Source organism: Lactuca sativa, chromosome 4, assembly GCF_002870075.4.
Source record: "Lactuca sativa cultivar Salinas chromosome 4, Lsat_Salinas_v11, whole genome shotgun sequence".
In the NCBI taxonomy this organism is placed as follows: domain Eukaryota; kingdom Viridiplantae; phylum Streptophyta; class Magnoliopsida; order Asterales; family Asteraceae; genus Lactuca; species Lactuca sativa.
Window position 1 is genome coordinate 238,179,126 of NC_056626.2, and position 13,200 is coordinate 238,192,325.

The window sequence follows — 13,200 nt, forward strand, 5'->3', positions numbered from 1 at the left end:
CAGCATTCATGGATTTATTGAATAGGGGTTGTAATCCTTTCCTTGATAAATCCGTGATAGTGTTTATAGACGACATTCTGATTTACTCGAAAAGCCAAGAGGAGCATGGCAGACACTTGCGAGAAGTGTTGGAAGTTTTGAAGAAGGAGAAGTTGTATGCAAAGTTCTCCAAATGTGATTTTTGGATTCGTGAAGTCCAATTCTTGGGTCACGTGGTCAACCAAGAAGGGATAATGGTTGATCCAGCAAAGATTGAAGTTGTAATGAAGTGGGAACAACCGAAAAGTCCCACGGAGATCCGAAGCTTTTTGGGATTAGCCGGATATTACCGAAGGTTTATCCAAGGCTTTTCTTCGATCGCTAGTCCATTGACAGCTTTGACCCACAAAGGAGCTACTTATGCTTGGAATGATAAGCATAAAGAAGCATTCGAGAAGCTAAAGAAGAAGCTATGCGAGGCACCGATACAATCTCTACCCGATGGAGTTGAAGACTTCATTGATTATAGCGATGCGTCTGGGGTTGGATTGGGTTGTGTTTTGACCCAAAGAGAAAAGGTGATAGCATATGCATCTCGACAGCTGAAAGAGCATGAAAAGAACTACCCGACTCATGATTTGGAGTTGGCAGTGGTAGTTTTCGCTCTGAAAATATGGAGGCATTACCTCTATGGCACGAAGTGCAAACTTTTTACTGATCATAAGAGTCTCCAATATCTCTTTAATCAGAAGGAATTGAATATGAGGTAACGACGCTGGCTAGAATTACTTAAAGACTACGACTATGAGATACTTTACCACCCCGGTAAAGCTAATGTTGTTGCTGATGCTCTCAGTCGGAAAGTCAATCTTGAAAGGAAAAGGCCAAGAGCATTGAGAATTGAAGTTGTCTCGACTATTGTGGAAAGTATAAAGAAAGCTCAAAGTGAAGCTTCTGAGAAGAATGACCGAAAGGAGGAACGTTTGGGCAAAACGTTGGTGTTCGGTGTAAACAGTCACAGACTGAAGGTGTTCCAAGATCGGATTTGGGTACCTAAGTCAGGAGGAATTAGGGATCTCCTGATGGAAGAAGCTCACAAAACCATGTACTCGATTCATCTTGGTAGAACTAAAATGTATTGGGACCTGAAACCCTACTACTGGTGGCCGACGATGAAGCTTGATGTTGCGAAGTATGTGGCTGAGTGTGTGACTTGTGCGAGAGTAAAGACACAACATCAGAAACCATACGAGAGTTTAGAACCTTTGCCTGTGCCTATGGGTAAGTGAGAAGACATTGCTATGGATTTTGTCACTAAACTGCCCAGAACAAAGAATGGTCACGACATGATTTGGGTGGTCGTTGATCGATTCACTAAGAGTGCGCATTTCATAGTGGCCAAGGAGAAATGGTCTATGAAGAGGCTTGCGAATTCTTACGTGAAGGAAATTGTGAGGCTTCACGGTGTTCCGTTAACGATTGTGTCGGATCGTGATAGCCGTTTCACCTCACGATTTTGGAAAAGTCTACAAGAGGAATTGGGTACCAAGTTATGTTTAAGTACAGCTTACCATCCGCAGACTGATGGTCAGAGTGAATGAACGATACAAACACTTGAAGATATGCTAAGAGCATGTACCTTGGAATTCCTAGGTAATTGGGATGAACATTTACCATTGGTAGAATTTTCCTACAATAATAGTTTCCACTCGAGTATTAAGATGGCACCTTACCAAGCTTTGTATGGACAGAAGTGTCGTACGCCGTCTTGTTGGCTTGAGGCTGCGGAAAAGCAGTTTATGGGACCGGAGATAGTCCATCAAACTGCTGAAAAGTTGAAAATAATTAGGGAAAGAATGTTAGCAGCTCAGGATCGTCAAAAGAGCTATGTTAACAAGAAGCGAAGACCGATGACTTTTGAGGTTGGGGATTCGGTTTTGCTTAAAGTCTCGCCGTAGAAGGGACTTATAAGATTTGGTAAAAGGGGAAAGTTGAGTCCAAGGTTTATTGGACCGTTTAAAGTTCTTCAGAGGATTGGGAACCAAGCTTACAAGCTCGAACTACCAGAAGAACTGAATGGAATTCATAACACTTTTCATGTGTGTTATTTCAGGAAGTTCACGGGAGAAGTTCCCGACATATTTCCAATTTCTGAATTGAGAATTGATGAGAACAAAAGGTTGATTGAGGAACCAGAGGCAATTGTTGACCGAAAGACTAAGAAATTGCGACGCAAGATGGTTGGGTTAGTGCTTGTCCGATGGAAACACACGAATGGGCCGAATCTCACCTGGGAGACGGAGAGTGACATGATGGGTCGCTATCCGCATTTGTTTGTTGATGAGGGATTTCGGGGACGGAATCATTCTAAGGTGGAGAGAATTGTAACGCCTGTGTTTCCGGGCTTGCCATTTTTAGCAATATAATAGTCAAGGTTAACCTTTGTAACCCGTTTTGAAATAATAAGAGTGTATTATTTGAGTATTACGTGTTTTGTGCTTAATTGCTTAATTATGTTGTTTGATTAATTAAGAATAAAAATAAGCGTCCAAATTTAAGTGTAAAATAAACTTAATATCTTTGGTTACTGTTGTAGTAGTTGAAAAGAGGTTTCCGAATATATATAGAACGCCCAAATCTGACTTCATATGAGGAAGTTATGATTTATCAAAGTTTCGACTTAGTGGTATGCAGCCTGAAATACTCGATTTGAGATCGAGCGGTTTTTAGCCGAAGCAATCTAAACGAGGATCGAAGGTCTCGTTGTTGGTATCGAAGCGATAAAAAGTTAGGCGAGAACGGACGTCAAACGAAGAAGTTATGAATTTATAACGAAGTTTTCCTGTCGCGGCCTATTAAAAATAAATAATAAAAATAAATATAAAATTAGCCGACAGAGTCTAAACGAAAGTTGTAGAGAGTAGTCTCACCTACGCGTGGATATAAAGAACGTCGAAAACGGAGTTCATATGAAGAAGATATGAATTTCCGAAGTTTATTAAATAATTTGTATTTATTTTTAATTGAAAAATCCGGCATCATCCGAAGAGGAGTCATCGGACTCATCCGAAGTACGCCCCGCATACTCGTGTACGCCCCGCGTACACCGACGGTGTCGACACTCGCACTCGAGGACTTCGGATACGTAAGCAGTGACGAATTCGGACGTGTACGCCCCACGTACGCCTATACGCCCCGCGTACTCTGAGGCTCCAGCCTCCTATAAATAGGATGCGAGGGCAGCCGGTTCTTTTGTTCATTTTCTCTCTTTTCTCTCCCATTTTGCATCGATTTGCGTGCTAGAAATACCCCGAAGCCCCTGGTATTATTCTCGAACCCCGAAGCAAGTCCCGAGATCCCGAAGATCCCGAGAAGTGCGGTTCCCGAGCCGAAGCTCTGCCCGCGAGATGTTCGATTTTTGTAGAGATCATCCAGATCTGCTGAGGATTACTACTTCTGCAAGTCGTAGTGCTGTCCGATCATCTTCTGATCAAGTGAGTGTATACTACCTTTCATAAACACGATAATAATACAAGTATAGTTTGAGTGTATTAAGTAACTTGTGGTTTATACGTGTAAGTGTGTAGTTACTTTCTTCTAACGCGTAACTATGAAGTATTTTATACGATATACTTGTTATGTGTATATTTTGTGGTTATATGCGTGAATGGATATTCACTTTATTCTATCTCATAGATCTGATTTGTCTTCTATGAAATACGTGTTATGTGGGTATGCCTCATCTGTTATGTGGAATATATATTGAATGAAAATGCTATACAGGTTTTAAACTATGTATGAAAATATATATTTATATCTACTAATATGTTGGGTAGAACATTGGTAGATAGTTGGTGTGTAATAAACAGATGAGAGGCCTCGATGTTGTTGTTGTTGATCTAGTTATTCAACGGAGTATGGATAACGACCACAGACTCTTTCTAGACAGTCCAGTGGAACGCTAGCAGGTTCATAACCTGTACGTGTTGTGAACGATGTGTTCACCGGTGTACTCTATCCCCCTCATGGTTGCCTTTAGGATATCTATTGTTGAGGAAACCCCTTAGCAGTAATGTTCGTCCCGATGAAAATCCTAGATTAGGTCCCTTGAGATAGATGTTGTTTTAGCGACGTAAAGTGAGGATAACGGGAATGGGTAATCGGGATAGTGATTGGTTGGTGAAATTAAATATAATTTATTTATTGTGGGTTGAAAACCCTATATGCTCACCAGGCTCCCAAGCCTGACCCACTCAGTTTTTAATTGTATTACAGGTAGTGGCGCGAGGGCATAAGATGGTTGAATCATCAAGTTGTTTTGTTTACAAGTCTGTATATGTATATATTTGTTGAATGACTTGTAATGTTATTGTTTATGCTTTATGGTTTGTATCGGAACATGACATCCCGAGTTTTGATTATATAATGAAAATGCATCTCTTGATGAAATGCTTTGATAAATATTATTTTATCATGTTTTGTTTTGGGAACAAATTCCACAACTCTTTCAAATCAAAAGGATTTACTCTGAAATTATTTAAAAGCATAAATGAAAATCGGTCTTTTCTGGCCGTGATTTTGGGGATGTCACATAATAGGAGTAATAAGAGGTGATCTGGATATGAACCCGGTTGAGTGTGTGGGGCGAGTAATAGTATTTGGGTTACTTACCATTACAGGGCTACTCTTCTTTCCTTGTTGGGCTCTCAGTTTGTCCTCCACTTTAATTGCCAAACACGTCGTATGATCAATTGATAAAGGCCCAAGGAGACTCACTTCTGACCTGATTTCATCCTTCAACCCGTTTATGAGTTTACCCATGGATATGTCGTCGGGTACGTTGGTCAACGACGATAACAATTCAATGAAGCTTCTTTGATATTCCAGAACCGATCCAACTTGAGATAACGCCAATCATTGTTGTTGTAACGTTATGGCATTAGTAGGGCGGAACTTTCGGAGGAGCAATGATTTTATCTCTTCCCACTGGACAATTGGTCTTCTTTAATGCTACTACTGAAACCATAGTAAAGCATCACCTTCTAGCGCCACCACCACCTCTTCTGCCTTGTCTTCCTCCAATAATTGTTAGAACTTGAAGTAGCGCTCCGCACGTAAGACCCACCCATCGGGATAGTTGCGATCGAAGAGTGGCATGTCAAGCTTCTGGAAACGCCAGTTCGCTCCTCCGTTGTATCCGTTACCACCACCTGCCCAGTCCCCAGGACCTCCGTCGTTCCCTCCTACGGAACCTGACTTCGTGGTATCTATTTTGGGGGATTAGATCCTATCCTCGGGTGGTTTCCACTGGTATCTCGGTACCCCTACTAGACCCTTCTTCTGAAACCTTCTTCCCTCTGTCTGACTCATCAGGATTGTTCTTGAGGACTGCCTTGAAGACTTCATCCATCTTCCATGCTATGGAGGCCATAGAGTCTGTTTGGTGTTGGATATGCAAGGATTGTTCATCCAATCTCTCGTGAACATGACTCATTGCTGCTTCCAAGGTTTCCACTCTTTTGTTTGTTGCCTGACCATCCTTTCCTGCCCCAGCCATGAGCTCTGATACCAGTTTTTTATGCCTTGAACAACAATGACATTATAGATCAAGGAAAAAGAGAATACGATTCTGAATGTTTGATTGATTGAAATGGAAAGTGAAGGATTACAAGAAATAATATAGCAATTTGAGACGCTATAACTCTCCCAGAGAATGTTCTAACAAATTCATAGCTACCCTCACCAATACATAAGCTACTCTTTATATGAGGAATAATCTAGCACCAATCCCTATTCTGTCTTTGGTCCCCTCATGTTGTCCTCCCCTGGATCCAGGTCATTTCTGGCCCCATTCTTTGTCTGCTTTGTCTCATTCCTTCTAAAGTTGTATGTGAACAACATGGGTGGATGCATTACATATGACTGTGTGAGATGGTGAAACTGTGACAACCCTATTATTATTCTATTTTGGATCCGTAGGAATTATAATAGATAAAGATGGTCTAAACATTCACTGGTGGAGTGTTTCAACATGTGTTGGATCATGTTTAATTTTAAGTCATTATACTCAAAAAATTTATGAATTTTGAAGTCCATATATAAGCGAAAAATAGCAATAGTTTAAAAAAAACTGCAATGCTATTTCTTGGAGTCTTTCGTTCTATTTCATGATGGAATGAAAAAGAAAGAAAAAAACTAAGGAAATAATATTAACCAAATTGGAAGGAATCACATTCCTTTAGGAATTTTCTATTCCATTCCATCGCGAAAACAAATAGACTCTATCACATTTCTATGCAATGAACCATTCCTCTTCTTCCTTGATTCCATCATACCAAACACTACCTAGCACTAATATTATTTAAAGAAAATGTAAAATTGATATTTGAGAAGGAAAAAAGATCATAACATTAACATAGCAACACTGACACTCACCTTAGTATGGTGTTGAGGACCTTTTTCATCTTTAGGTGGCAAAGGTTTCAATGCTTTCCTCTCGAGCAATAATAATACATCATTAAAACGGATTGATATGTCTTTTTCAACCTAAACTATACACGTACTGGAATAGCAAAGGTTTCAATGTTGCCCTCTCGAAGCAGTGGTGGTGTTAAGCATTGACAGCTGGAATAGTAGAGCATGGAGTGTATCAAAGCGGAGCGATGGAGAATATTCATCGGAATACAGGGTTTTAGCATAATCAGTTTTAGAGATTGCAAGATGGCGGTGAGTTATCGTCGTGTGGTTGCAGACATAATGGTGGTGGAGGGGGATTTATGGAGAACAGGCATCACACGGAGCTGAAGCCAAAGCCATAATTGCCGAAATCAATGAGTCTTTCAGTAGATGTTGATGACGAAGAAGACCAATCGGGAGGACCAATGAAAGAAACAACACCTAGGTAGACGGATGACCAGCGGAGAGCGTGCGAGCATCTGCAAAATCTAGGAATTCAAATTAGGGCTAGAAATCATTACAAATCGAGAAATGGAGTAAGGTATACAGAATGAAAAACACACCTATTGCAACAAACACAGGCGGATAAACATGAAAAACACACCTATTGCGACAAACACAGGCGGATAAACAGATGATTATGTGATGTTCTGGTATACAAAGCTGGTGGGGTGCTTGTCAAAAGCTTTGAGAAGCATCCGAGTCGGTGTTCCAAAAAGGGCAAAAAAATAGAAACATCTTCAAAGCAAGGTATGAAGCAATAGAGATGAACAAATCGATACAAGAAGCGATGAAGGGGTTCAGTTGGTGGAACAGTTGTTGCATCTTGATCGGAAGTAGTGGGAGGTGGAAATGGAGTGATAATCAGCTTAATACGTGTACGAAGTATGAGAAAGCGAACATAAAATTGACACGTTACAGTAACACGTAAAATTGACATGTTACAATAACACGTGTGTAGGGTATTGAGTACCCGGTCAAACTTAAGGTCCAAAATTTTCAAAAAAAAATAGGTTTCGGGACTAAAAGTGTCAAAATAGCTAAACAACTGTGGCAAAAATCTGAGTCCCAAATTTTTCGTGTTCCTTAGAGTTATAAGAATTAATATATATAACTAATTATTGTAGTTAAGAAATATGCTAATCTTGGTTAAGAAATATGCTAATCTTGGTTAATATCGGAATAATAAGCGTATAAATTCATTAAGGTGGCGATTAAAGTGGTTACATTTCAACACATCCCCTATGATGACTAGTATCCAACTGACGTCCTTCATTTCTAAACTAAGGGGTCATTTCATTTAGCTACTAATTGGATCCAGAAGGTGACCAGATCCAAAAACTTCAATTTAGCATGTTTGATATTATGTTTAAACTCTTGGACTCGGTCCAAGGTATGGACTCCGTCCATCAAAAGTGAAGGATTCAGTCCCCTCTTGCATAAAAATACTTGTAGCAGCCATTCACAATTATCCCTGATATAGAAAAGGCAAGTATATCCCTAATATATAAAACTCAGTCCATTAAAACTTCATACATTGAGGAAGTATAAATACAATGAGGAGTGACATTCATATATACTTCATTCACCAATTATTAGATGGCAAACGAGGCACGATTTGAACTTTAAGGGGAGAAGCCTTGGCATTTATTAATCCGACACTTTCAGTCATATCTATAATTGAATCGTTAGGCGATGACATGTCAAAATTTTGTAGCAAAGTAGCCAACACAATGTGCAACATCTGAAGTGAAAAAGCTAACCCGGGACAAGACCTTCTTCCAGCACCAAATGGAATTAACTCAAAGTTTGTCCCCTTCACCTCTACATGTGCATGAGTCCCCCCAGAAAGGAACCTCTCAGGCCTAAATTCCGATGGATCTGACCAGATTTCCGGGTCATGTTGGATCTTCCATATGTTGACAATCAACCATGTGCCTTTTGGGACATGGTACCCAGCTACAATGCAATCTTCTGAAAATTCTCTTGGAGCTCCAAGTGGTGCTGCTGGGTATAACCTCAGTGACTCCTTCACAATAGCTTGGAGGTAGACTAGTTTGCTAATATCTAAATCATTAACTCGTCTACCCTTTCCAACATGCTTGTCTATTTCCTCTTGAACGTTTTGCAGAGCAAAGGGATTATTTAATAACAGTGAAAGTGTCCATGTCAGGGTGGCTGTGATGGTATCCGCACTACTAGCAATGATATCCTACAAAGAAATTGAAGTATTTAGGAACCATACATCAGTATTTTCTCTGAATTGTGTTTCTGCTTTCACAATCATTTCATGTTTCTGTTCTAATAAAGAGTAAAATTCATTTGTACTCAAGGTGCATCCTACTCAGACTCCCTTACAAGCTAAAAGCATTTCCTTTTAAGAAAAAGGCTATTATTCAAAATTTTAACGTCTGTTAATTAATAATAACAAATCAAGTGATTTTCATAAAATCATAAGTAATGATAACTGCATTATAAGTGATTTTAGTTTGAAAAGTTTATGTCTTCAACAAACCATGTAAAAAGTAGATAAATACAATACATTTGAAGCAATCAAAGACCTTAATTAAAGTTTTTGATGTAATGTTTACCGAATCTAGGATTCTTTTTAACTACACTGACGCATAACAAGATAAATAAACTAAATCTATATATTTATGTAATTAGCATGTATATGTATCAGATCATACCAAGCATGTAGACTTAATAACCGCGTCAGCATCATAATCTGTCAAGCCTCCGGTTTCTACAGCAGAGATCATCACATCCATGTAATCCTTATCCTCAATAACCTCCACACAACCCCTCTTCCTCCTATGCTCGTCCAACCACTTCCCAGTTATGCAATCAATTTCTTTTGCAACTCTTTTCATGGCTTTTACATGACCACCTAAATCCAACCACCCAAGGAAAGGAAGTGCATCTCCCACCACAAAAAGCCCCAAGAAATGAAAAAATTCCCTAAACACTTTACCATAATTGTTCATGTCATTTTCCTCTTCAACGTTTTTAGCCTCCGTACACCGTTTACCAACTACCATTCTAAGCATCACATTCATATCAAATTCCCCAAACCATTTCTTCATATCAACCAATACTTTCCCCCTCGCATCTTTCTTCTCCTTCCATAGCTCATGCATTTTTCTGATAGAGTTCTCCAGTTCAGACTCACGAACATCCTTTAGTTGCTCAAGGCGACGGTTTGATAGCAGTTGAAGGGAAGCAATCTTACGCATTTCTCGCCAGTATGGACCATAAGGAGTGACTCCAAACATGGCGTAGTTATATCCCAAAATCTTAGCAGCTGTAAACTTGGGGCGAGAGGAGATAGTTACATCATGGGTGGTGAAAAGCTCTTTAGCAATCTCCCAACTATTCACTACCAATACTTTACGGACTCCTAGACGAACTGTAAAGATTGGTCCATGTTTTAAAGCCAAGGATCCCAATGCTATGTGGGGAGGACCGGATGATCCTCCAAAGAGGTTCAAATGCCCTAGTATTGGCCTTGCACCACTTGCTTTAGGTACAGCATTGTTTTTACGAGTTTTAGTGATGAGCGATAAGAAATTAAGGACCACAACTACAGCTCCAATTCCAAGTAAGAAAGTATAATTTTGTTGCAAGGAGTGGAGATCCATGAGAAGATTGATGGTGTCAACCCTGATGGATCTATTTTTGTGAGTCAGCGAAAAAGATGAAGAGTATTTAAAGAAGTACATTAGAAGATTTTCACGTTTTGTCCTATTGGAGTTTGCGTGGGTTTATCTTGTTCACAAATACCATGTGTGTGGCTGAGATTATTTGGAAGACAAATTAAATATCCTCCTACTATTTGCTTTTATTTTTTCTCCTATCATATCAAATGTTGACATATGTCATATTTAATTAGACATTTAATGAAATTAATAATCATTTAATCCACTTGTCAACATTTGACACGGTAGGAGGAAAAGTAGGAAGAAATGGTAGGAGAATATTTAATTTCTCTATTTGGAAAGCAGAGCCGAATTACACTTAATAATTATTGTAAAAACTAAAGATAACCATCAAGTTCCGAAAATGTCATGATCTCTTGAATGGCCTTAAAATTAATAACAAGTGATAAGATAATTACCGGTGGATATTTTTTTTTGTACACAATATTTATTTTCATTTCACACACCAATGACTTGAATACATTACATTTTTCTAGAATTTTTAAACTTTCTATTTTTCATTTGTCATTTTATTGTATTTTTCGTTTTATTAAATTAAAATTTCATATCCTTTATTTGGATACATGACATTTTCTAGAATTTTTTAATTTTCTATTTTTCACTTGTCATTTTATTATATTTTTCGTTTTATTAAATTAAAATTTCATATTTAATATGTATGATAATATATAATCAAAACATTAAAGCCTTATTAATTTTAATAATTCAAACTTTTTCTCATTTTTTTTATAAAATTAAACTTTTCAAATTGTAAATTTCATATATTTTTTTAAATAAACGTATGTAATATATAAGTCTCACACCTAATTACATATTATATTCTCTTAAAAGGAAAAATGCACATGGATACATCTCGGTATATGTTTTGTACTATAACCGATATTACCTTTAACTAATAGAAAAAATCACGTATTGTAAAAAAAAAAGGTAAGCACGAGCCTTTTTGTTTTTTGCTTGCTAACCCACGTTCGCTGTGCTCTATTCTGTGTTTTTTTTTTTTTTTTTTTTTTTGGGGGGGGGGGGGGGGGGAGGGGGGTTTAATGACTTAGGAGGGTAATAAGGTTTTCAGTTTGTCCATATTAGGTGTCTAAGATATTTTTTGTACGTATCACACCAATAAGATTGTTATAACCATTTAGAAATAGTCCATTTTACCGATTTCTTCTTGTTTAACTTACTTGGCATCTTACGTTTTTGGTGGCATGCCTGTAACCGCCAGCAACATAAGGTCCCATTTTTCTTCTACCCTAAATTGAAGAGTTGAAGAAGAAGACGAAAAGATGTCTCAAGCCTCCATTGTCTCCACCTCAAACAACCTAATTATGTGCTACTGTGGGCTATCGGCTCGGATTCGAGTCTCCACGACACCACAAAATGCGGGGAATAGGTTCATAACATGCCCTAATTCGTTGGTAATGACCAATTTTGAAGATTGAAGCTTTTCTCTTTAGGGCATGTGTTGTCATCCATTTTTATGATTTTTTTTTAATGTAAATTAAGTATAACTGATATCTTGTATAAAATAGGATAATATATTGAAATGTATTGTATTTATATATTGTATTGTTTGTATTTAAGTTAATTTTATAAAATAAATTGAGTAAATGCAAAGTATAATGTTATAACCGACAATGTGTATTGTAATATTTCTTAGTGTTATGGTTGAATATGAATTTTCTTATAGATTTAATGTACTGATGTTTTTTCTGCATTTTATGTAGAAAAAATTTGGATTTTTTTTTTTACTAATTTAGTGATAGATTACTAACAGAAATATCCGCCACTTATAGTGTCATCGGAAATGTGTAGGTAAATTGGTCAAACAAGGTTAAACCAGCTTCACTCAATATTTCATAACTATTCCATAGGTGATTATATGTCTTTGTTATTCTTAACGACAAAATTGGTCGTCGGTAGTTTGTCGGTAATCCGTCAGCAAAAATTACCCACATTCGAATATGTTACGGTTTGAATTCTGCCGGTAAAGGTCGTTGCCTACGGAATACCGTATTCCAACGGATTCTTTCGCAGCTAAATCACGATGTTCTAGTTGTGAGTGTGAGTATATATATATATATATATATATATATATATATATATATATATATATATATATATATATATATACATACAGAGAGAGAGAGAGAGAGAGAGAGAGTTCAATTGAGAAAAACAAAAGGTTGAGAATGGGGGAATCATTCTCAGTCACTCATTTATTTTTGCCGCAAAAACCTCCGTCGTAGCAGCAGAAATGGGAAAGGAATAGACATGTGTTTTTCAACAAAAATGTTTCCTTAAACTATGCTAATCATTACCTTAATATATATATATATATATATATATATATATATATATATATATATATGTGTATATATATATATATATATACAAAAACATAGTTTTTTTTGTTTTTTTTAATTTTTAAGAAGCTATTTTTATCGAAAACTGATTTTAAATGTACCAAACTTCATGATTTTTTATTCTCTACAAATAGATATCAATATTGATATAGTTTTAAGATAAATAAAAAATTTATTTTTTTTATATTTTCAGCTATCGTTATTCATAAGTGAATAAAAATGAATCACGTTTTTACTACGGTACATTCGTTATTCAGTTATGAATAAAAACTATGATTAATTTTTTTTTTTACAATTTAAGTATCATTCATATATGAATATAGCATATAATAAACATAGTATATTCATATTTAAATATTAGACGATACATTCACTTATGAATGTTATATAGTATATTAATTTGCGAATATTAGATGGTATATTCACTTATGAATATTAGATAATCTTTTCATATCTGCATATTACATAGTATTACATGGTATATCACATTTGAATATTACATAGTATATTCATTTGTGAATATTAGATGATATATTCACTTATGAAAATTGCACAATATATTCACATATGAATATTACACAGTATATTCACATATGAATATTATAACGTATTTTCACAAATATATATAATTTTTATATTTTATTCACATATGAATAACATATATAATTACATATTTGTTTTTTTGT

The 13,200-nt window shown here is 36.7% G+C and overlaps 1 protein-coding gene across 1 annotated transcript; it reads right to left on the reverse strand.

The window, feature by feature from the left end:
- Positions 1-7,915: 7,915 nt before the first annotated feature.
- On the reverse strand, positions 7,916-10,117 carry LOC111912930 (cytochrome P450 CYP82D47). The gene is made up of 2 exons (XM_023908661.3): positions 9,126-10,117; positions 7,916-8,647 (listed from the first exon to the last, which is right to left on the reverse strand). The coding sequence occupies exons 1-2, from the start codon at positions 10,074-10,076 to the stop codon at positions 8,021-8,023; spliced, it is 1,578 nt and encodes a 525-aa protein (XP_023764429.2). The 5' UTR covers positions 10,077-10,117; the 3' UTR covers positions 7,916-8,020.
- Positions 10,118-13,200: the final 3,083 nt, after the last annotated feature.

What these genes read in the sequence shown, in the direction of transcription:
- LOC111912930 (XM_023908661.3), bottom strand. Translation starts at nt 10,076, where the DNA reads ATGGATCTCCACTCCTTGCAACAAAATTATACTTTCTTACTTGGAATT. An exon ending in TTATTAAGTCTACATGCTTG is followed by an intron (nt 8,648 to 9,125) that starts GTATGATCTGAT and finishes ATTTCTTTGTAG; the next exon opens with GATATCATTGCTAGTAGTGC.